The 26,070-nt window shown below is 39.8% G+C and overlaps 1 protein-coding gene across 5 annotated transcripts in view; it reads left to right on the top strand.

Moving 5' to 3' along the window:
* Positions 1-21,937, top strand: part of LOC136422373 (telomerase-binding protein EST1A-like) — a 79,816-nt gene extending 57,879 nt beyond the window's left edge. For all 5 annotated transcript variants that reach the window (XM_066410099.1, XM_066410098.1, XM_066410096.1 and 2 more), the window contains 4 exons: positions 980-1,133; positions 3,089-3,303; positions 10,915-10,996; positions 18,439-21,937. In XM_066410099.1, the coding sequence (XP_066266196.1) occupies positions 980-1,133; positions 3,089-3,303; positions 10,915-10,996; positions 18,439-18,566 (579 nt within the window). In that variant the 3' untranslated portion in view covers positions 18,567-21,937. The remainder of the gene's footprint in view (positions 1-979; positions 1,134-3,088; positions 3,304-10,914; positions 10,997-18,438) is intronic.
* The last annotated feature ends 4,133 nt before the right edge of the window (positions 21,938-26,070 follow it).

Here is a 26,070-nt window from a genome sequence, read left to right as displayed (position 1 = left end):
AGAAATGGATCTATCCCAATATGGAACCCTATATATGCATGGATGGGCTCTTCCAGGCACACATATTCATACTGGACCATTCAAAAAAACACCTCCACCAAAAAACCTGGACCTTTTTGATAATCAACCAAGCCCAAAATTGATCTATGCATATATTTAGACAGAGGAATATAGAGCATTACATTTATGTCGAAAAACACCACCAGAAAAGTTTCCTTAATGAAGGTGTAGATTTTTAACCTTCTTAATTGCACATAGCTTCAGTACGACACAACATGAACAACTCAAGGATGGGAGCCAGGGCGCAGTTAAGTTGTGCTTGTCTGCACCTGGCAGATTAGTGTTCCTAGTTGAATTGACTACTTCAACCAATCAGCTCGAGTTTGATAAATCAGTGTGCATTATGAAAGGTGCTCTCTCATTGGCTGGCCACATGGTCAGTACCATATATGGTCATACGGGAAAAATATCCAATTACCTCCCCAAAATACCCCTCAAAATCGTAATTTGAAGTGATGTGTGCCAAAAGTGCGAATGGGGTTCTGATATTTGTTCAATGTACCCCTATAGCAAATTTCAGGTGATTTGACTGTAATTCCAGAGGATGTTTTTTCAATGTACCCCCATAGCAAAATTCAGGTGATTTGACTGTACTTCCAGAGCACGTAAGGCCAAAACGTACGGTTTTGGTCTGAAAATGGCAATGACAACTAAATAAAATAATTCTAAAGGCATTTATCAAAAAAAATGAAATAATCATCTGGGGGTATGTGCTAAGTCTAACTGCATACCAAATGTTAGCTCATTTGGCCCAGGGATGACTGAGATAAAGCCCTTTGAAGATTTGACAGGAGAAGAAGAAGAAAGAAACATGACCAAAGGCAATATGTATCGCCCATGCCTACAAAATGTATAGTATGGGCGAAACATAATTATTTACACTGATTTAAAACAACAGACTAATTTCTTCTTTGCTTAGGCTGTGCTAGATGACCATACATCTGCAGTGGAGATGGAAGTAGAAGTTGTTCCTGCATTTCTGATTCCAGACACCAACAGCTTCATTGACAACCTACATGGTTTAAAGAGGCTTGTTTTATGCCAGATGTTCACTGTTGTTGTGCCACTAGTTGGTGAGTGTTGGATACTCAGTTTAGAAACCAATGAAGAGCATTTACTGTAACAGTTATAGTATATTCTCTTTATATTTAAGGTATTGTCTAAGGGTGGCTGAGGAATTTTGGGATGTTTTTGAAAAACCCTTTCTTAAGCTTTATAAACCTTCCTCAACTTTAATTTTTTTTCAGGTACATGTAGTACCTTATAGCAAGGTGATAATTTATGCAAATTAGTATGATGTCATGATTACGTCATCAAGATTTATAAGGCCACGCCCCTTTTTTTAGAAAAAACGCTCTCCTTGGCTTGTGCTTCGATGTTCATCAAATATAACTTTGCAGGAATGTACATGATAGTAATACCTAAAGAATGACGCGTGGCAACACGGATATTTTGAAATATCGATTTTTGGTGAATTTTTGTTTGTTTTTGCTTGGGCGCCAAGACAAAAAAAGTCAACATTCAATCACTCACTGAGACGAGATTGATCAATGCAACAATGAAGGCAACAACCAATGGATCTTGCCCAATTCGTTGCGTCCATGCCCAAATTCGTTGCGTCCATGCTTGCATTGCCATGCTTGCATTGTGGTGTTGACCTTCCAGATCCTGAAAATGGCCATATTTCATCTATGCCACAAAATTGCACAAGAAGACACCGATTTTGTCGAGAAAACGACCAACATCGACAAAAATAATACCATGTAGTTAGGTGTAAAGATTATGTATCTTGAAAAATCCCTCCGAAATGTGTAAGAGCCCCCGTAGCTCCGTCTGTAAGCTCGCTTCGTAGAGATCACAAGGTCTTGGGATCGAGACCCGGTACACAGACAGTATTCTTTTTCTGTTTTTTAAAACATCAAATTGATACGAGGGGTGATCAATAAGTCATCGGCCTCACCCAGAAATAAGGTGCACGGCTCAAATTTTGGGAAATAATTATTTAGTATGAAGTCTTTTATGTATGTCTACCAAGTTTCAAATTGTTGTGATCATTGCTTTGCAGACGGCACTCAGTAACATTAGGTGAGGTAGAAGGATACAAATATGGACAATTGAGCTGCGACCTGAGGTGTGCTGGCCAACTTGCTCTACTGAAAGTCGGATACCCACTTCTTTTTAGTTGAAATAGGAAGGGAATCTTCATTAAACACTTTGACAATGTCTTTGGAGATTCTATGCCAATTCTTTGCCCGAGGAACTCGACGTCGACCCACACAGCTCTGATCAGAGTTTAACATTGTTTTTCTCATCACTTACCTACTAGTTTTCAAATGGACGTCAACTAAAAAATATTGACCACAATAATGCAATATCCACCAATAATGAAGTTTGGTGGATATTGCTTACATGTCATACTACATAACTATGCCCCGAAATTTGAGATGTGGACCTTATTTCTGGGTGAGGCCGAGGACTGATTGATCACCCCTCGTATATACAGCGCCTTTGTCTTAGGAACATCGTAAATTCCAAACCCGGCCTTTTTTTTATTGTTACGGAAAACACCGTTCAAAGGATGCTATCAGTTACTTATGGTTGGTGCAGGACGTATCGTGATGCGCATCTCTGATTGACTGTGCCTTCAGCTGAGTTTTTCTTTGTTGGCAATTGTTACACTCGTAAATGCGAAATTATGTTGGAATTGTTGTCGCAAGTTTGATCAAACTGTATGTTTTTTGTACATAATTTAATTATATTAATAGCTTCTGTAATGAACTTATTTACATTTTTTAAAGAAGTTGTAAGCCAAGACCAGCTTTTCTAAAAGCACTTGTTTTGCAAGAAGGCTAATTGCAAGTAACATAATAAACTTTGAAGAGACAAAGATCGAAGCTGTTTCAGGCCGTGGAGGAACTGCCTGAAGATATAGTTAATGCCTGATATATTTTGGTAATGGAATAATTGCACAATTTACGGTGAAATAACAATGTCCTGAAGTGAGAAAACATATCACTCCTCTTTGCAGTCATTAACGAGCTGGATGGACTGGCACGTGGCAGCAAACCTGGGCTGGATAAGACCTCTGGGCATGCTCAGAAGTTACAACAAGGAGCGATGCTTGCAGTCCAGTTTTTAGAAGATCAATTCAGTCACCATGACAGCCACTTGCGAGCCTTGACCAGCAAGGGTACTAGTTTGGATACGATTGCTTTTCGTAATGAAGACATGCCAGGACATCAGGTGAGACGTAGCAGACTAAAAATTGGAATATTTCCTTTAGTTTCCTTAGGCAAGTTTCAAAGACAAGAATTAATTTTTGAATGTTGACATTTTAAAACCCAAACCATGGCCATTCCAACACTACTGAATCTATTCTATAGAATGGCTGCCCTTACTCCCCCTAATCTGGAAAAAATGCACTATAATGTACTAGTCAGAATGTTTCCCATTTGGTGACTACAGAGTCAAAATGTGTGTGTATTCTTGTCAACAAATGAAATTCAAAATCAAATTGTCAAGGGCATAAGAAACACACTCCTCTATAACTTTGGGATTCAACTTTCACTAATTTCAGAAATCAAGCTTTTGTGACTGATTATTAGGGGTGGATACCGGTTCGCTGGACCTGATTTGGACCTTTATAACATCCAAGAATCGAGTCAAAAAAACCTGAAAGCCAAAAAGCTGAGTCAAAAAAAAAACTGAGCATGTACTTAGTAACAAAGTACAAAATATATTTTTTTCTATTTTTTTTAATAAAAAGTGTTTTGAGTCTCCCCTCTGACAAAAAAGTGCAGCATTTGAAATAAGTGCAACATTCAAATATCAAAGACTGGTTTGTCTTGAAAGTCTTCTCACCAAGAAACTTTTGTAGTCGTGCGTGTCCAGGTTCAGGTCCAGACCAATAAGCTAAATCTCTGGACCTAAACTTGGACTTGGACCTTATTAAGCCGAACCGGTATCCACCCCTTCTGATTATGTTTCATGATATTAATGATTTCTTTTGTGAATAATATTGTTGCATGATATTAATAATTTCCTGTTATCTACTATGATCATGATACCATAAATGATAATGAAATATGAGTGTTTTCTTAGACTGGTCAGAAGGTTTGAGGGCCTTGTTGAAGGTCCAATTTTGGTAGCCACACTTGGCTAAGGCCCCACGGAGATGTCTGTGTTCGTCTGTTTTCACTTCGTCTGAGGTGATGACGTTGTCTGCTTGTTGGAAGAGAGTTTTAATCACTGCTAGTTTGTGTTCCAAATGGTGGTGGGAATCAAAGGCCAGATATATTATTGATTAGTGTGGGTCGGTTTTCTGTACACTTTTAACTGAAGGTTGTCATCCTTCTCTATGATGGTTTTGGTGTCTAGGAAGGGGAGCATGTTGCTTTAACACGACTCCTAAAAAGTCCTATGTGAACTTGATGTTGTCATCTACCTGGTTTATATGGTCAAAGAAGTCATCCGCTACTCTCTCTTTTAGCCTACACCAAGTGTCGTCTACATTCCCTTCCAAACCTTTGTCTTATAGAGGAAGCACGGTGGGCTGAAAGTGAACTTAGTGCCCTATCTGAGCACTTTTAGCGTGAAATTTGGTGGACCATGGTCTAGAGTGAGTCCTTCACACCAATTCGGATAGTGAGTCAACCTTCAGTCATCAGTGAGTCCAGGTCACTAATCACCATAGCTGGAAGCAGACCCAGCACACGGACTACTGCTAACTGCTTAAACTCTTTTTCTTCAGATTCAGCCTTAGGCCCCACCAGTTAAATTTGTTGTAAGTTACACCCTTCTAAACCTCAGTCACATAGTGGAAACATACTGGAACATGTTTCCAATGTGTCACTGAAGGAAAGTCATGAGAAACCCAATGGAAACATATCCAACTTCCCCGCCCATAGAAAGACAAGGAGCTGCCAGCTAGATACAGGATGCCCCCCTGTGGCATAAGAGTCCTGTTGTTTGTTTTAGTAAGTGCTGCCAGATGAACCTTATAATTGGGGAGTTGTGGGTTCTGATAAACACTGTCTTTTAAAGATGAGTGGACAAACAAGTCCTATCAGTGCCTGACGGGCCTTCTCTAGCTTATACTATTTTTGCACCAACGTAGATCAGATTGGAGATAAGTTATGTATCACCCATATCATAGGTTTGGAAGGGTATCCAATTACACAGTGCTTCAAGAAGTAGCTCATTGATGGGTACACTAACTACACTCTACTGTCTGTGATGGGAGGACCACATGTTGATCCTCAATAGCTCCTAAAGTTCTGGACTCACTCTGGGAGGAGAGCTTAATGACCATGGCTGAGCTGCTCCACCCTGGACTCACTTGAGACCTATCAGAGCTGTCACCCAGCTCCCAAGCCCAGAGTCTGGCCAGGGAGTTCCCTTGTGGGTAGCTGGAGTTGTGTGCAGACTCACTCTAGGAATACGGAGGGCCATGGTCCACAGTCATTCATGCTTGAGACTAAGGTTCGCCAGGGATAGCAAAACCAGTTTGCTGGGGGAGGGCCATTGAAAGTACTGAGGGCTTTGTTCTCAAACTTCTCCATATACAGGTTCACTACAATGGGCGATACCAGTGATCTCATAGCACAGCCGTGCACTTGCTGGAAAAACTGTTGTTTGTACGTGAAGTATGTGCACCCTAGGCAAAGGTCTAGTAGTTCACATATGTGGTCAACGGAAAGGTTGGTTCTATCTGCAAGTGTGTCGTCGGCCTCCAAGGCTTCCCTGACTACTGAGACTGCCTCCTTAGGGGGTATGCAAGTGAAAAGCGAGCACACATCATATGAAGTGAGGATTTCATCTTCTGCTACATTGATGTCTTTGATTTTGTGGACGAAATCTGCACTATTCTGTACATAATGCTGAGACTTCCCCACTAATGGTCCCAAGATCTTAGCCAGATGACCTGCTAGGTTGTAAGTGACTGATCCTATACTAGATAGAGACTATGGGTCGTAGAGGGACGCCTGGTTTGTGGATTTGGGGAAGGCTGTAGAATGCTGGTGGTTGTTCTGTAGTGGGATTAAGCTTTAGATAGGTGACACGATCCAGAACTTTCTCTTCCAATTTATTGAGAGCATCATCGATTTGCTTTTGAAATTTGCCTGTGGGATCCTTTTTCAAGGGCATGTACAATGTAAATGTCTTTGTCCCCTAAGAGGTCTTGAGCCTTCTTGTCGTACTGTTCTCTGTCTTAGACTACTGTGCATCTGCCCTTGTCCGCAGGAAGGATCACTATATCTTGATTAGTGGCCAAATCCTTGAGTGCGGTTTGTTCTTCCCGGGTGATGTTGCTAGAGGGGGGTTTAGAGACTTTCATCCGCTGTTTTTCTTCAGTGACTAATGATAGGAAACCAGGTTTTTATACCTAAACTCTGAATAGATATGTTAATGAAGTTAAGACAATATAGGATGTCTAGACATAGTCGAACCAGCGGGATTCACGATCTAAGTTGCTGTTACTGTAACAGTACTAAAACAACTGTAGCCAATTGAAGTATAAGTCTAAAACTTGTCTTTAATTAATCTTCTTTTGAAGGCTATGTCAAGACATCCTAAATTGTCTTAACTTCATTAACATATCTATTCAGAGTTTTGGTATAAAAACCTGGTTTCCCAGTCCTATCGTTAGTCACTGACGAAAGATAGCGGATGCTGTCTGAAACGTCTGTTTCAAAATTTTATCCAGTTGCTTGAGTAACTGTTTTTGGCGTATCTTACTACCTGGATGTCTAACCTTCATCAACGCATATGGATGATGTCATCAGATTTTATTGCCCCAAATATTATTTTTTTCTAAGAGAAAACACGGCTCTTTGGTACATAAACTATGTTTTCCATGACATGCATAATGATCAAAGCTTCAACATACGTCCGAACATCTTGATATCCACTAATTGTCTGCAAATATTAGAAAATTGTTATTTTTTTATTAGGCAATTAGCATTTATTTTTTGCCATGCAACGCGTATGGCTTAATGCCCGATATTAGATTGCCCGGGCACATCCCTGGACATTTATATCTGCCAGACACGCCAGCCCGGCATGTACACTTTCTTCTGTGGGCCCAAGGTACAAAATGCTGTTCGGTTGCAAAATGTTGCAATGTAATTACCTTCGCGACGAAATTTTTCGTCGAGTAGGTTATTTTTTGATGAATGTCTGTGTGTCTGTTAGTGAACAGGATAAGTCGAGAAGGCCTGGATGGTTGTCGTATTTGGTGTGTCCGTGTGTATGTGGGAAATCTCAAGATGATTAGATTTTGGGCAAAGTACTTTGCATAATTAACGAGAAAAGTGTAAAAATGTGTTAAATTGTATGCTCTTACAATGCGTTCTGGTTGCGACGTGTGGGCTGTGTTGTTTCAGGGGATATTGATACGGGTAGAGGGGTGCAAAGTTGGTCATGAGGGGTCATGAGGGGTCATGAGGCAGGCAGGAAACGTCAGTTACTGCCAGGGACAAATTGGCTATCAGCCAGCTGTAGGGCAGATACAAGAGATAGACTTGCCCATAGGCAGTAATGCTTTAAAGCACTAAAACAAGGGCTCAGAAAAGGATTCACCTTAATTGCAAGCCCCCAAAATTCTTATGCACCAGAAAGCCACATCTGTCTACTTTAGAATCATGCAAAGAAAATAGACAGTTGACCAGCTCGTCCTCTCGTAACAGCTGACAGACGAAAACAATCGTCAACTTTGACCTACTCCCAGCCTGGAAGAGTCCACTCGGAGCATGTGAAACCAAACCACAAAGATATCTCCTTACACCAATTAAAAGACTGAAACATACAAATTTTGACCAAACTGGGAAAGCTTAGACCCTACCCGTTCCTTCTAGCCCAAAAGAATCCAAAATTGACCAAAATTTTCAAGAAAAAAAGGGGGTTTCAAAAGTTTAGTGTGAGGACCCAATTTGTGTTCGCAATTTTTGCACGCCACTGCGCAACTCAACAGTGACGTCAGCCCTGTATTCATTGGTGTGGAATGTGGTTGAGGGAGACAAAAGTTGGATATACACGGCCTTATATGAGTAAGAACAGTCATTAATGCAGTGCCACAGCATGGGCATACCGAGCATGTCTGTGTGTCTGTTAGTGAACACGATAAGTCGAGAATTCTTGGAAGGATTGTCTTGGTATTTGGTATGTTGGTAGGTCTCGATGAAACCTGAAAATGATTAGATTCTGGGCCCCCTAGCGGCTTGTTACGGTACTGCAGCGGAACTTCCTGTTATGATATCTCGTGTTGTGGACATGCTATGGAACTGATTTTTGAGTGGTAGATAGCTCGTTGGGCAGAGAGTAAGTGGTATAGGTTTAGGCCCCCTAGCAATTTTTTTGGAACTGCAGGGGCAGGTTTTGCTTCAGACTTTGAAAGGGAATAACTCAAGAAGGGCTTGATGGAAGGTCATGATTTTTTGCATGTACATAGCTTGAGCGATGATGTACATGATTGGATACTTATTATGCAAATCAGTAACTAATTTGCATAATTAATGAGGAAAGTTTATACATCCATCAATTTCCATGATAGGACTCGCAAACATGTGACATATGTAACTGAGGAAGAGAGAAATATTAATAGATATCAGCTATGCAAATGGGAACCTCATTTACATAATTAATGAGAAAATACTATAACTGGAGATGGGCTTAATGGATGGTCATGATTTTTGGTATGTAGATAGCTTACGTGATGCTTTGTATGATTGGATGATAATTATGCAAATCAGATTATAATTAATGAGGCAATTTTAAAAACCTGCTGTGTTCCATGATATGACTATTCAAATATGTGACATTTGTAACTGAGGAAGAGAGGAATGTCAATAGATAGAAATTATGCAAATGTCGGCCTAATTTGCATAGCTCATGAGAAACTACTATCATTCCATACTAGTAAATAACGGCAATTTCATACTTGTTGCATTTAGAAGTTGTGTGAATGTGAACACCATTGAATCAAATTATGCTAATAAGGAGCTTATTTGCATTATTGATGAAAAATGTTAGCATAACCTTCTTTGTTAAGCTCATAATCATAACAAGGAGGTTCGGACAACTTATGTTATTTGGGTGAGGAGGATCAACTGGTATGATTTTTGATTGATGAAAAACACTCCTAAAAGTCAGTCATAAAGGTCAAAATCATTTGGCGAAGGTATGAGGTCGTAGAACTCTTGTTTAGTATCTAACAGTGCAAACCATGTGCCAAAGTAATAGTGATTTACCTTGAATGTCTATGCATTGCAATGAACTTGAATTGTTTAAAATGCCTTGCTTAATACACAACACTGCGGTGTTTCGGTGAGGGGGAGTCACAATGCATGATGGAGGTCACTGTGTAACGGTACAGTCTACCTTCCCTGTCTACCTTGCCTGGCTCTTCCTTGTGGGCCCAAGATACAAAATGCTGTTCGGTTGCAAAATGATACAATGTAATTTGATATTTAACCGTGCAAACGATGTGCCAAACCAATATATAATTTACCTTGGACGTTTAATATGTATTGCAATGAAGTTGAATCATTAAAAATGCCTTGCTTAATACACAACACTGCGATGTTTCGGTGACAGGGAGTCGCAAAGCATGATGGGAGGGGGGATTGCGGAAAAGGCGGTACAGTCTACCTAGCCTGTCTACCTGGCCTGGCTCTTTCTTCTGTGGGCCCAAGATACAAAATGCTGTTTGGTTGCAAAATGTTACAGTGTAATTTGATATTTAACCATGCAAACGATGTGCCAAACCAATTTACAGTTTACCTTAAACGTTTACATATTGCAATAAACTTGAATCATTAAAAATGCCTGGCTTGATTGCACAACACTTCGGTGTCTCGGGGAGGTAGAGTTTCAAAGCATGCCGGGGTTTTGCGGAAAAGGCTGGGCTGTCTGCCTGGTCTGGCTAGCTGGCCTGTCTACCATGTCAGGCTACTAAGATCCCCCCATTCATATCCCCACAATTGGTCAGACACTTTCTCAGTTGCTTTAACGTATAAAAAGAACTACAAACATTACAATAACATAAATTGAACTGACTTTAAAAACAGTTAATTCCATATCAAACTTCATAAAAACTGAATAAAACTTATTATCATATACGTCATTGACCAATCAGAAGGCTCCATTTGCGGGCCTGCATTCTTCATACAGACCCGAAAAGCAGGTCATTAATCTTCATATGGACCTGCGGGTCTATAAACTTTTTATGGACCCGGGGTTCGAACGTTACCATTAAATGACAGGGGGTTTTGTATCTATATTTCATGTTAAGACAAATACAACACAAATCAAATACAACACAAAGTACTACTAACTACTATATGGACAATGGCTATATGATAATAACATTAATGACCCGCTTTCCTTTGGTCTATCCGGAAAAGATGGCTGTAAACTTCGTATGGACCTGCGGGTCTGTAAACTTCGTACGGTCACGCTTTTGCGTTCGAATATTCGGCAGTAGCGCAACCGCAACACTCGAAATGCATTCTATAGAACCCCATGTGATGCGGAACACCCATAGCGAACGTTTTGGCGGCCCAGGTATGACACAAAATCAAATACTGCACACAGTAACGTTACTACTAACTACTAGCATGACATGGACAATGGCTATATGATAATAACGTTAATGACCCGCTTTCCTTCGGTCTATACGGTGTGATAAGGCATGGTCGTTCCTATAACCACCTCATAAAGTGCCTCGGTTATAGGAACGACCATGCCTTATCACACCGTATAGACCTCAGGGCGGGTCATTAGCCCTATAATATAGCACTTCAACTCAACCGATGACTAGTACCATCAACCTTTTTCTTGTTCCCCACTTTTCAGGGAAACAACGATGATGTGATTCTGTCATGCTGCCTTCACTTCTGTCATGATGTGGCCAAGGATTACATGCCAACCAAAAGAGGTTAGTATATGATGTAACTTCATTGCAAGTTTTGTCAAAAATCCTTTTTGAAGTAAGCTTTCAAATTGATTCTCAGTTTATCATCTGTTCCCTTTCTCACAAGGGTTAGACGTGCTTGCTTCTATCTGTCCTGTAGGTTAACACCGTGTAGGTTGAGAAGATGTCTTCCCTTTGTGATGTTTATCCATCTCTTTCCTGGTTGTCCTCATTTGTTTTGTCCTTCCATGATAATTATGGTCATTGGCCAGGGATGACTGAATTTGGCAGGACATAAAGATTTTAAAAGATGTGTTCAAAATTTGCATAATCAAGAGTACGAATATTCAAGTTTAATTTGTTCCATCCTGTGATGGAATATATATGGAGCAAAAGACTTTCCAAAACGATTAGTAGAGAATTTGATAGTTCTCAAGTTTCTACTGTCTCATTTCGTAGGTCGCTCGTTCTCAATGAAATGTGCAAAATAGCGATTTTTAGGGTCAAAAAATTAATCAGCTCATTTTCCAAGCACGGCTACCTCATTTAAACATCTCCTCTTATGATCCCCACAATATGACAGCTAATGTATCACAGGAAGTTACCGAAAATTTCTGAGCTTTGAATAGATGTCCTTGGAGTTTACCAAGATTTTTGCGACAAAAAAATCTTGAACATCAGTTAATTAAATATATCAATTTTGGAGCTTTCCTGTCATGACATCGCCTTCAAAACCTATAGTTGAGGAGTCAGTATCTCTGGTAATACTTCTGTCAAATTCAGCGCCGTGTTGATGATTTTAACTGTAAAGTTTCATTTAGCAATAAGATTGTCTGGACTTGTTTTTGCATTTCGACTTGTTAAAGAAATTTACCATCGACGGAATCTGATAGTTCTTGCAAAAAGTTCCATCCTCCGTTGATTCAAATTATTTACCTCTTACAACATCTATAACATATTCAATGATACAAACTAATACTGCTTTGGACCAGTAAAGCATTTGGAACAGAGCGGGAATCGTGGAAAAACGGTAACGGAAGTTACATACTGTCGTCAAAAGGCGTGTTCAGCAGACGTAAGTCGCCAAGTTGTTCTGATTTCTTGGGACATAAGGACTGGCAAATTATACTATACTTGCTTAAATTATCTTATTGGAAAAAAATGGTGCAAAAACTACCACAACGCAACATGGGCAATGCCTGACACCTGATATCCCATGTGCCATGTTTGGGCAACGCGTTGGGCAACGTTTGGATGACGTGTACAGTATCAATAACACAATATGTCAGCCAGACTGTTTCTTGTTTGCAGTGTTCGTTGCATTTTTTCTTTAACTCTATTTGAGATAATCAATCCCATTATATTATGGTACATTCAAACAAGGAGGTTAAATATACAAGGAGAACGGACACAATTTGCCTTCTTTCAGGAGAGTGCGTTTCAAGAACTTCGCGTCAAGGTGCTAATTACCTCCAATTTGCATCACCCGCGCTGGCTTGGGTCTTTGTTCACGGTCAGTTTTCACAAGATGGCTCGCCCAGGAGATTACGATTTTGAGTGGAGTGACTTTGATTTTAGCGATTTTGAGGATGATTTTAGCGAAATAGGGCACGAAGCGATAGCGACAATCCCACAGAGCAGGCAAAAACAAACCACGTTGCCGCCAGCGGCCAGGGAAAATATTTGTGCGCAGCGAGATACTTGGTAATACATGTACAAGAACCCGGGACGGATAGACATGGTTAGGTCGAGGTTGTCTAAGATCGAATAAATAAGTATAAATAAAACTGGAAAGCGTGGCGATTATCTTTATTTAACCACATTGGTTTGATTCAATGCTTGTGTACATTCCCGGTGGCATAACGATCATATTATGCCGAGTATACAATTCCCTGTGGCTAAATACTTTGCTCCAAACCCTGCCTATCACTACGAATGAAATCCACGGAGACCAGGCTTACACAAAAATAATGCAAAAGTCATGCAAAGAGTCCAGAAAAACTCGACACCCATCTTTGTCACACAGCGCCGAAACACATATCAAAATGGCCGCCAAGATCTCCTCTCGGCGATAATGCCGTCTGCGCAAGTCACATTTGCTTCCCAAATAAGAATATGGGCAGCGTTCCTACACCATGCCTTGTTAACAACACAGAGAGCATCAAACAATGGTAATGGAAATTTCATTCATTACAGAGGACTCCGAGGTGGTTCACAACTGACACTTCTTATTTGTTCCTTTGAAAAGCCAGAAAAGCTTTAAGTCGTCATAAAAACGACAGTTTTGCATCTTATATGTGGCATATCTTAATGTCAGGAACGTCTTACTTCAAACAAAAGTCGTTTTGGGCGACAGGCATAAACCACCTTGGCAATGCACAGCATATTATACATGTCTCAGTAATTGTGTCAAGGAAGTCAAGTAGCAAGATATTCACGAGTACATCCTGATTTACAATGTTATGAAACGGTAATAGACGATGAACATGGCGCCAGTGGAGATTGAAGCTTAAGTCCCAATTGCAACAGTCACATGTATTTGACAAATCAACACAATTTGAGGTTTTTGTTTGTCTATAAATAGAATTGAAATTACGTGCAAATAGAATGAAATTACATGCAAAGTAATTAATTTCCCTGATTTTCTTCTGGTAGTGTATCAAAATGATTAGATTTTCGGAAAAATCTGGAAGTTCAGTTGAATTCTGATGTCATAAACTGCTAGCAACTTCCCTTTCATGAAAGCCTGTTTAGCTCAATTTAGAATTAAGGTATACTTGATATGTATCTAAAGGCTTGCTCGTTTGAGGTTTAAGGTCTTGTGACATCAAAGACATCAAATTGCAACATTTCCAGATTACACTCAACCATATTATCTCATACCTAATCTCCATTGTCTCATTAACTATAGAAAGCATGCACTAATTTGCATAAGTCATGTAATGGTTTTGTGAAGCTTTACATTTGTTGATGTAACACCACAGTTCTTCTGCAGGGGAGATTAAACAGTTAGCGCCTGCGCCTAGACCCCACAGTGAGAGACCTCAAGTAAAAACCAGGGTTTAAACCATTGAAAATCCTTTCTTGGTGGGATTTTTTGTGGGCAGTATATATAATATAAATGGTTTTATTCGCAAATTCATACAGAGCTAAAACAACATTGCAGCCTAATGATACAAAGTAAAAAGGCTGAATTACGCAGTTTCAGGGAATACACAACTGTACAAAATATCATCAATATTTACAAACCTAACCAAAACTGAACAACAAGGATATGTAGAAACGGTAGTAGGGTGATTACACAATAGGTATAAGTTACAATACGCTGTTCAGGAGTTTTGACAAGTACGGAATGGCACTGTTCCTGTACCTGTCAGATCTTATAAAGGGTATGCTAAGCTGGAAACCCCCTTTTAAGTCCATATTGTGAACTTTATTGCGGGTGGGGGGTAGTCAGGGTCGAAACGTTGGTGAATTCATCAGAGATTTTGCAAACTTAAGACAGAGTGATTCCCTTCTTGCTTTTAAAGTGCAGAGGTTAAAAGTCAGGGTCGAAACGTTGGTGAATTCATCAGAGATTTTGCAAACTTAAGACAGAGTGATTCCCTTCTTGCTTTTAAAGTGCAGAGGTTAAAAGTTGAAAGTGCGTCAGCATAGGAAGTATAATTATTGCCAAGTATGATTCTGAGGGCACGTTTTTGAATGCGTTCAAGTTGGTGGGATTGTAGAGTGGTTAGACCTGCGTGCCATACTGGGACTGCATATTCTATGACTGGTCGGACATATAGTAAATAAATTTCGCAAAGATCTTCAGTGCAGACACCAGAGCGTTTTAGCTTTTTAAGCCAGAAAAGGCGCGAGCTTGCTTTTTTTATGATTGTTGTGACATGTTTTCCCCATTTCATGTCGGCAGAAATCCAAACACCCAAAATACAGGCATCCTCAGTGTACTGAATGGCTTTGCCATTCAGTAACATTACAGGGGAAGGGGTAGGATCCTTCATGAAAGAGATACAAATTAATTTACACTTATCTTCATTCAATGACATACAATTTTGTGATGACCATGTGTCCAGTTGGTTAATTGCTGTCTGCATAGAAGATTGTTCACTGAAAAGTCTACTTTCTTTTACCGTTAGATCATCTACATACTTCCATCTGTTAAGAAAAAAATTGCATCGCATCATTTACATATACTAAAAAGAGGACAGGCCCTAATTTTGTACCTTGTGGAACTCCTGATGCAATTTTCTCCCAAAACGATGTTACACCTCGGTACCGAACACACTGTGTACGGTCATTAAGAAAACTACAAATCCATGGTAAGATTGAAGTGCGTACACCACAAGTCAACAGTTTACGGATTAGTAGAGTATGATCGATTCTATCGTACGCCTTGCTAAAATCAGTTAACAGAACAGTCTGAACAGTTTTGGGGGTTTCAGCGTCACGAAGAATAGAGTCGATCAAATTTATCAAGTAGTGAACTGATGAGCGCCCCTTTCTGCTGCCATATTGGTTGGGGTCCAAAACTTTGTCTTTGTCTTGAAGAACCCATTTAGTAATAAAGGATTCGAACGTTTTTATAAAGACAGACGTAAGTGATATAGGTCGTAGATTTTCTACTGATGCTGGGCTTTTCTTTGGAATTGGAGAAATAACAGCCTCCTTCCATTGTTTGGGGACACGCCCCTCCTCCAAAGAGCAATTGAAAAGATGGGCAAGAATGTCACTTAATTCAACAGCAAACGTTTTGACGATTTTGGGGGAAATGTTATCCGGACCACAACTTTTCCTGGCATCAAGGCGTTTCAAAATTTCATAAACTTCATACGAATGAATATGCGGCGGTTTTGAAGGAGAAGGCAGGTAAGACGGCAGCGATTCGAAATCAAGACATGGAAGTTGGTTCACAATGTCTGAAAAGTGGCGATTGATCGCAGCAGCGATCTCTTTGTCAGTTAGAGGTGAACTGCTGGGAACAGACACTGATACAAATACGGCGGACATTAAGAATGTTTCGTATAGACATGTGCCATCTTGCTGGATTCTCCTTCTTTAAAACATGTATCTTATGAACATAATGTCTTTTCCTTGCCTTCGTACACAATCGGTTCACACGGTTCCTTAGCTTTCTATATAATATCATATTACGGGAATGAAAAGCTTGTTGTCTTCTCTTGATAAGAGATTTAATTTGAGGGGTAACCCATTCTTTGTCTGAATTGTGCTTAACAACAGATTTCATAGGAAAATGGAGGTCTATTCTCCTTTGAAGAGTTTGATAGAAAGTATTAACTTTACTCTGGATATCGTGGGCATCAAAAACTTCTGTCCACGGGTGTGACGAAATCCATTGTCCGAAAGAGCGGACCTCGGAATCTTTAAAAGGGCGAAATTGTGACCTAGTTTTAGTATTACTACTATATGATCATGGGGAGACCATATTACCGTATTATGATCACTCATTGCCAAAGGTTCCTCGATTCGAGGATCCTGATAAAAGGGCTTTAAATTTGTAATAATCAGATCAAGAATGGCTTCTCCCCTGGTGGGCTGTGTTACAAGCTGATTTAGCTGGGTTCCATGGACAATATTACTGATATCACATCTATTAAAATCCCCCAAAACACATATTCCCGCATTAGGGTATCTAGTATTAACCATATCAATGCTGTCTATGATGTGTTTACATAACATTTCCTGGTACGAAGACGCTGGAGGGTTATAAACTGCACAAATAGCAATACTAGAAATTGAGCGTGGCAGCCAAAAGGGCTTGACCAGTACCCACAGACACTCAAGTTCTATGGGTACTTCAATAAAATTTATGATTTCTGTAGGTATGGAATCTTTAACATATATAGCAACTCTAGGAGTGGCTGTGGTAGGATAGACTCTGTATTTGCTGAATCAGTTCAAATAAATGGTCTGTCTCTACCTTGTGGGTTATGGCACCCTCATAATATAGTGGGATGGTCTTCAACTGGGTGTCTGAAGCCTGTAGGACCTATCCAAGGGCTCTGATTAGGGGGGGGGGGGTATCTGCAGACTAGCCCTATACAATTTGTAAGGAATGCCTCTGATGACAGTTGACATGGCCGGTTAGCCATTGAGGGTATTAAAAGTATAATTGTAGTCTGATGTTTTGATTCCTAAGATAATGACACCTTCTTTTGCCTCACTTTCCCATAGGGCTACATGTACATGCATTACTGGCATTTATTGTAACTGTTTAGTCTTCTCTACAATTTAATACGTAGGAATTTTAATTGTCATTGTATATTTTCTCTTTCTGACAGTATCAGTTTTTTTTACCTTTAATTGTGCACATCGTTTTTGATGGGAAAGTAGATTCTTCCCTTCAAATTTAGTAGAATTTGAGAGGTTAAGAGACTTTAAGTTGGTTCAATTTATAGCAGTTTTTTGCTTCAGTCTGTATTTATTTCCTGGAAGAGATGATTGCTAGGCTTCGGTCCCCAGAAAATGGAACGAAATGGAACGAACTAAAACAACATACAGTCAAACCTTTTTTGTTGGTCCCTTGGATTTTCCCCATTGACATAAGCATTAAGAATTAGTCTATAGCGGTCACCTGTCCAATGTGGTGGCGGTCAGGCTATTTCAAGTCCGGCCTAGCATGATTATTTTTATGCGAGGGTCTTATTTGAATAATTAGCAATTTTGATCATGTCAATCATCACTGAAGCTAATGCCAGGATCTGGTGAATTTTTGTACTACTAACTGTAGTCAGCATAACTCAAGAATGTGTTGATGGATTACAATGATATTTGGTATGTGGGCAGGTGTTGTGAAGCCGAAATTCAAGGTCGATTTTGGGCCCCCTAGTATGTGACCTTGGTACTGCAGCAGAAATTCTATTTTTGTATCTCTTGACCTGAACATGCTATGGTCTTGATTTTCTGGTGGCAGATAGCTTGTGGTGTAATGAAGAAGTGGTGTGGGTTTGGGCCCCCTAGCAGCTTGCTCTGGAACTGCAGGGGCGTTATTGTGAAAATCTTCTTAGGAGAATAACTGAACAAAGGAACGACGGATTTTCATGATATTTAGTATGCGAGTAGCTTAGACAGAGATGTACACCATGAAATGTAAATTATGCTAATTTGGACTTAATTTGCATAGCTAATGAGGAAAATCTATATTTTTAGTGTTTATAAGACTCAAATACATGTAACATATGTAGTTTATGGAAAGTGGAGCATCAACAGATACCAATTATGCAAACGAATTCCTCATTTGCATAATTAATGCAAAAACACCCAAATTCATCGAAGTGTAAAATTATAGGACTGTCAATATTGCAACATGTGTAAGTAAGATAAAGGTGTTTATGATTAAGCATATATTATGTAAATGTGTAAGTCATTTGCATAAATAGAATTGTTCATGGAGATATGAGGTTGCGGAACTCTTGTTTTGAGAGTGATGAATTGTTATTTCCCAGGTGAACCCATCAGGCTGAAGAGGGATGTAGTTCTGCTGACAGATGACAGAAATCTCCACCTGAAGGCCCACACACACAATGTACCTGTCAAGGAAATTCAAGAGTTCATTCACTGGTCAGGCCTGTGAAGAGACCACAAGATGGAGGCACAGAGTGGAGACCAGAAAGAGTTATCTAAAATGAAGACACTGAAATATTACATTACACCGTATTGCCTTCGAGGATTGGGGTATTCCAGCAAGGACAAAATGGAAGTATTGTAGTAATTAAATAATGGGTAGGTGTGGCTCGTCTTGATAATGTCAAAACAATGAATGTAATGTTAGATACCTATGGGATAAAAAATATTGATATAATGTTACCGTGTTGCCACTTGTTTTCCACAGTATTTCTAGTACTGCCATCTAAATGTACAGCATGGTCACTGTTGATGGACAGATTTCACCAGTTGCAGTTACAACTTACTAGTACATGTAAAGGGAGTATCGAGGTGCCATGCTCCCTGGAGCAACCATGGGTGATAGGCCATCGAGTTTTTGTTGACATCGCTGTTGCTTTGTGTACTCAACACACACTGGGTACTCAGTATACTGAATTAAATAATAAACACCTACTGGGTACTCAGTCTACTATAATTATAAACACGCACTGGGTACTCGGTCCGCTGCGTCGTTCTTGTCAGAGGGAAAGTTCGCGCAAAGGCCGACGGGAGTAGAACAGGTTTCGCAGTTTGCACGAACGCGTTCGCGAACCCGCTGTTCGAACCGACAAAACCGCCAGGGCCGGGGGGCTAACACATCACTAACTTCATAACAATGACAGGGTAGGAAAAGCTACCCGTGGACAGCGTTACCACTTCATGTGGACAGCACTTTTAGGTGACTTAGAACACAGTTCCACTGGGTTTTTTAGAGTTTCTTTCAGAGTGGCTGATATCGGCAATATGCTTATCAAGGACGTCTTACATAGCAGGTAGTTACGTTTCAACTATTACTGAAACGTATAGATAGACCGAATTTTCATTAAAAACAGGTCCATCCTTGAAGATATAAGGAACCATTGGGTTTGAAGTTTTTGTTAGGAGTCTTTACAGAATCGGGGTTCCATTTTCGAACGGTGGCGGGAAATCTGGATCAGTACCAGTAATGCTACTGCTGGTAACGCTGTCCACCGGAAATCGGACTTTAGAAAATGCCGCATATCTCCTTTAGAAAGGTATTGTATCCTAAGGAATTCTACATGACTAGTAAGTAACCCCTAGATTATAAGTAGTATCAACGTGTCTAATTTCATGCCGTTTTTTCGCCGAAGATATGGGCTTTTGAAACTGCATTTCCTACCTACCTATCTATTCTTGTTCTTAACACTACCCAAAGCGTTCGGTAATCGCTGTTCGGCTCTCGGCAATCTTCGGGTGACTTCAGCATCCGTTCGTGTGATTCTTTCGAATAGACGGCGGATCAGGCGTTGTGGTTGTTACAGTTAGTGTACGATTCTCGGGAATCATTCAGTGGATCAAGTACACAGGTAGTGCGGATTGGTCGTTGTGGTTGTTACAGTTAGTGTACGATTGTCCGGAATCTTTCAGTGGATCGATTACACAGTGCGTGTTAGAGCAAATTCTCGGGAATCTTTCAGTAGGCCGAGTACACAGTCACTTAGTCTACGATTCACCGAAACCTTTCCGTTTGTTTGTTCCTTAGCGGATCATCGGAGTTTATATATACATACGGCACAGTAATGCCTATTTCAACAAAAACTCGATGGCCTACCGCCTATGGAGCAACTGGCTTGTGACTTAGGCTATGTTGATTTGATTACATGGATGACATCCTCCAGGGAGCCCAAAACTAATGCAAGCGTGCAAATAAAAAAAGTTTGGCCAAAACAAAATGTTGCCTTCATTATGAAATCTATGTGTTCCGTTGTTTCTTGATCAATTTCAATGCATTATATATCGGTGGAAAGCTTGTGTAATTTCCTTTCCTATGATACCCAACTCATTATCTCCATGAAAAATGGAGACATTGTTTTTGGCGTGTCTGTATGTGTGTGTGTTTCCGGACTATTGTAGTCAGCATAACTCAAGAACCTCTATATGGATTACGATGATATTTGGTATGTGGGCGGGTGTTGTGAAGCCAAAATTCAAGGTCGATTTTGGGCCCCCTGGTATGTGACCTTGGTACTGCAGCAGAACTTCAATTTTTGTATATTTTGACCTGGACGTGCTATGGTCTTGATTTTTGAGTGGCAGATAGCTTGTGATGTAATAAAAAAGTGGTGTAGGTTTGGGCCCCCTGGCAGCTTGCTCTGGAACTGCAGGGGCGTTATTGTGAAAACCTTCAAAGGAGAATACAAATGTAACTGTCAGTGAACAAAGGAACAATGGATTTCCATGATATTCAGTATGCAGGTAGCTTAGACAGAGATCTACACAATGAAGTGCAAATTATGCTAATTTGGACTTAATTTGCATAGCTAATGAGGAAAATCTACTTTTGCAGTGTATTCCATTATAAGACTCAAATACATGTAACATGTAGTTTATGGAAAGTGGAGCATCAACAGATACCAATTATGCAAATAAATTCCTGATTTGCATAATTAATGCGAAAACACAGAAATTCATCAAATTGGAAAATTATAGGACTGTCAATATTGCAACATGTTAAAGTAAGATAAAGGTGTTTATGATTAAGCATATATTATGTAAATGTGTAAATCATTTGCATTAAGAGAATTGTTCATGGAGATATGAGGTCGCGAAATTGCAATCTCATGGAGCGAGCACCAGGCCTGCTTATGCGAGTGGGTTGTAGAAAAAAAGTGCCCAAATTTCCCTGCTAGTGTTAAATACCACTAGTGCCAAACCCGTTTGCGGTGGTGTCGTCCACATCATGAATGAAACAGTGTGTGGAGGAATGTTATGTTCACAGCTACAGATAAGGGTAGATTTATTTTGACTGTTGGATGGGTAAATGAAAGTGTTGGGGCGGCGAGGAGAACCCTATGCTGACTGTTGCACAGATAGACTGACAGTGTTTGTGGGGTCAGCATCATGGTGTGGGGCAACTGCCAGAGGAAAAACCAGGCTAATCATCCTAAGCAACCTCGATGTGTCAAGATATAGAGACACCATTCTCCATCCAGTCACATTTCCTAGATCCTTACCTCTGCGATATGAGACTAAGTGACATTCTGCAAGATGACAGTGCACGTCAATCAAGAATGAGAGTCATTTCAGACCACCTCCAGGATGCAGCAATACAGAGGATAGAATGGCCTTCCTGCAGCCCAGATCTCAACGCAATTGAAGACCTCTCAGTGATCAAGTTTTTCGATGATATGTAAATCATTGAAATTGATAAAGAAACAACGGAAATATGATCAACCAAAGTTAAGTTTCCAAACTTTTTGTGCCTAGTGTATATTGAAAAATATTTTTTTCAATTCATCATTTATGAAAAATACAATTCATAAGCAATGTACAACTGTACTTTCTTGTTATGACTCATTTTAACATAGTGTATAGTTAGTACCAAAGAGACTGTAGTCCGTACATGGATCGTGTAGTTAGCACATAGGACAGTGTAATCAGCACCATGGATCGTGTAGTCATTACCAAGGACAGTGTAGTCAGTACATGCATCGTGTACCAAGGACATACACTGTCCTTGGTACACCAGTACATGGATCATCTAGTCAGTACCAAGGACAGTTTAGTCAGTACATGGATCGTGTATCAAGGACATACACTGTCCTTGGTACATCAGTACATGGATCGTCTAGTCAGTACCAAGGACAGTGTAGTCAGTACATGGATCATGTAGTCGGTATCAAGGACAGTGTAGTCAGTACATGGATCGTGTAGTCAGTACCAAGGACAGTGTAGTCAGCACCATGGATCATGTAGTCAGTACCAAGGACAGTGAAGTCAGTACATGGATCATGTAGTTAGTACCAAGGACAGTGTAGTCAGTACATGGATCAGTAGTCAGTACCAAGGACAGTGCAGTCAGTACATGGATCATGTAGGCATTATCAAGGACAGTACATGGACTGTGTAGTCAGCACCAAGGACAGTGAAGTCAGTACATGGATCATGTACACAGTGTACTCAGCACCATGAATCATGTAGTCAGTACCATGGACAGAGTGGTCACGTTTTTTAACTTAATATATTACAAAGCATTACTTGCTATTGAAACTGTCAGAATTGCATTGTAATTTACATGTACAGCTATTTGTAAAATTTCAGGTCAGATATATATATACTAATTATAAGTATATTATACTTAATATATTATATACTTATATTATATTATACTTTACTGAATATACTTTAGAATATGGAGCATCTGAAATACTGGTAATCTGCAAGCTGCTGAAAGTAGCAGCACTCAGTATATTATGTAAACCTCTAACTCACATTTAATCTGTCTCTTGCCTCAAATAAAATTCCCTGTTATTATGAAAGGGAGGTTCACACATTGAATACTTTTTTTTTCATTTTTTTTTCATAAGTTTATTAGATCAATCGTGTCAAATTAAAATCAATCGTCTCAAATTACAATCACAAAACACTAGGTTACAACATCAGTTTGCGTATACAAGCATAATGTGTACACTTAGCCTAAATCATAATTCATTATCTCACATACACATACATATGACCTTACCAAAAAAAGCTGTCGCTATGTGCGCGGCCATGTTTTATGTACAACCTGTGCCTTAGTAACTGAAGTACAATCTTCGCTTTTTTTAATTGAATACTTACATCAATACAATATTCTCTCCAGCCAACAGTCTGGATTTAGACCCGGTCACTCTGCTGCTACAACACTACTGGATGCCAAAGATCACGTGTTGCACAATATGGCCAAGGGTAAACTAGTAGTAGGGGCAGTTTTCCTAGATTTGAAAAAGGCCTTTGACACCGTAGATCATAAACTGTTACTTAAGAAGCTGCTATGGATTGGTGTGCAAGGTGTTGAACTTCATTGGTTCACAAATTACCTGTCAGGGAGACAACAAAGCGTCTCTATTAACGACTGTGTGTCAGATTACCTCCCGGTCACTTTGGGTGTACCCCAGGGTTCTATACTAGGCCCATTACTCTTCAATATATTTATTAATGACTTACCTGAAGTATGCTTATATGCTGATGATACAGCAATTTTCTGTGCCAGTAAGTATGCTAAAGACATTGAATCAACTCTGAACTCTGGACTTTTTGGTCTTGCCAATTGGTTCAAATCAAACCACCTAATACTAAATACATTAAAGACCAAATGGATGCTTTTTGGCACCGCTAGCAGACTGAATCGTACACCTTCTCTAAACATTGAAAGTGACCAGATCATAGAAAGAGCATTACTTCAAAATATCTTGGTCAGGGGTGCCAAAGTATTCATACAAATTTTAAGGAGTTTGTACGAATTTTACTGAATACATACGATCCATTACAAGAAACATACAAATTTTACAGAATTCATACGTGTTTTACGGAATACATACGATCCCAGGCTCACGATCCATTACGTGGTAACATACGAATTTTACGGAAAACATACGATCCATTACTAGGAAACATATGATCCTTACTATTTGTTGGGTGGTGGACTCGGGATAACCAGTTCTTCGTACGATATCTTAGCTTTTAAGAGCTTGATAATGGCGTATCCCATCCTGCTAAACTCTAAATATCTCAAGCTACACTAAATTAAGACTAATATTGGCTTAGACCAACTAGGAGGACCAGACAAAGCTAGATTCAGTGCTAGCGCGATGGCGAAACAAATTAGTAAGGATTGTATGTTTCTTCAGTAATGGATCGTATGTATTGTTTTATCTCATGTGTTTCTGGGCCCCCTTTGAAATCAGCTTTAATATCATGGCTGAACTTGGGCCACCCAGATTAAATTGAATAGAGGTAAGAATAATGAAAGACTATCTGGTATTCTTTTTTTTTTACAGCCATACAACTTTGTGACTTAGAGATTTCTTGAGATAAAAAATTGTACTACATGTAGTATGGTGAAGTATGTGCCTCTCAGTTCGGCTGAGTGGAATCTTGTAGCCAGATGCTCATCAGCTACTTGGTAGGGCGTCTCTTCTGATGGCTGGAGGAACTCTTGACATTGATGGATGGCGTCCACAATCATCATCCTGAGTACAGATTAGTGGTGGGTACCAGTGCAGAAAATCAAGGTCCAGTCCCAAGGGGTAGGACCAGGTAGGACCTGATTATAGTAGTGCAGCAATACATACAGTATAGAATACAACACGGGGTATTCCGTATCACCTGAGGTACCAGCCCGACCGCGGGTCGGATCGCCCGGAGACCCACGGGAGGCTGGTACCGAGGGTGTTGTTTTCTATTTATGTCATATATACCCACCAAAGAAAATACGCAACAGCATTGATTCCAACCTCCGAATCTAGTATTCAAATTTTCTTCAGACGGCACAACCCGCGCACTCGAAATATATTCGAAATGTTCCATTGAAGCCCGTGTGATTCAAGTCTAGAACCCCGTGTGATACAGAAAATTATCACACGATGCGGAACACCCGTATCAAACATTTTCGAGGCCCAGGTATGACATAATTTGGAGAGCAAAACAGTGCAGGACCTGGTCTCTGTAAGTCCTACCAATTGTATATTTATTTAGAAAAAAAATCAATGATATAATCATTTCCTATGCACAAGCAGCTGATATGCAGAAAGGAAACGGAGAAGTAACAAAGCATGCAACTTTTTATTCCAAAGTAACTTTACAAATACAAAACCTTATAGGGTAAAATTTGTTGAAAACTTGACATTATGATTAACAAATAATCCTTCTTTAGACGTACTCAGCAGTTCTAAGCATATAGCTTCTCGTAAAAAAAAAACACGAAAAGTAAGTAAAATAAGGTCAGCCTGACTACTTATGGGCTCACAGGTAGGAAAAATGTTGGTTGATTGATTTCTGGTTTATCATTTTTATCTCCATGAAAAAAGGAGATACTTTTTTTGTTGTGTCTGTGTGTTTCCAGATTTTTGTAGTCGGCGTAACTCAATAACCTAAGATATGATGATATTTGTAAGTATGCGGGTAGGTGTTGGGAATACGTCAAGGTCCATTTTGGGCCCCCTAGTATATGAACTTGGTACTGCAGCAGAACTTCCGTCTTTTGTATCTTTTGACCTGGACGTGCTATCTTAGGTCTTGATTTTTTGTTGGCAGATAGCTTTGTGATTTAAGTAAGAAGTGGCATACATGTAGGTTTGGGCTCTCGAGCAGCTTGCTCTGCAACTGCAGGCCCTGGGCATTTTTGTCAAAATCTTCCAAGGAGATTAACTGAACAAAGGATCAACGGATTTCCATGATATTTAGTATGCAGGTTGCTTAGACAAACTTAAGAAGTACATAATGAAGTGCAAACTAGAAACTTTTAAGGCAACATTTGCACAAGCTGCCAGTGAGCCCAAACCTGCACAACTTCAAAACTACAGACTCACCGCTTCCCAACCACGCCTATTAGTGAGTACTTCTAAGTTCAGTTCGTATTCGATCTTGTCATCAGCATGCCCAAAAAGTTCCAACAGTTCCCCTTTCAATTTTTTTTGATGCACCTCATGTGG

This window comes from Branchiostoma lanceolatum, chromosome 17 (genome assembly GCF_035083965.1).
Source record: "Branchiostoma lanceolatum isolate klBraLanc5 chromosome 17, klBraLanc5.hap2, whole genome shotgun sequence".
Classification (NCBI taxonomy): Eukaryota; Metazoa; Chordata; class Leptocardii; order Amphioxiformes; family Branchiostomatidae; genus Branchiostoma; species Branchiostoma lanceolatum.
The sequence above is the reverse complement of the archived record's forward strand: the minus strand, read 5'-3'. Positions and strand labels throughout refer to the sequence as shown.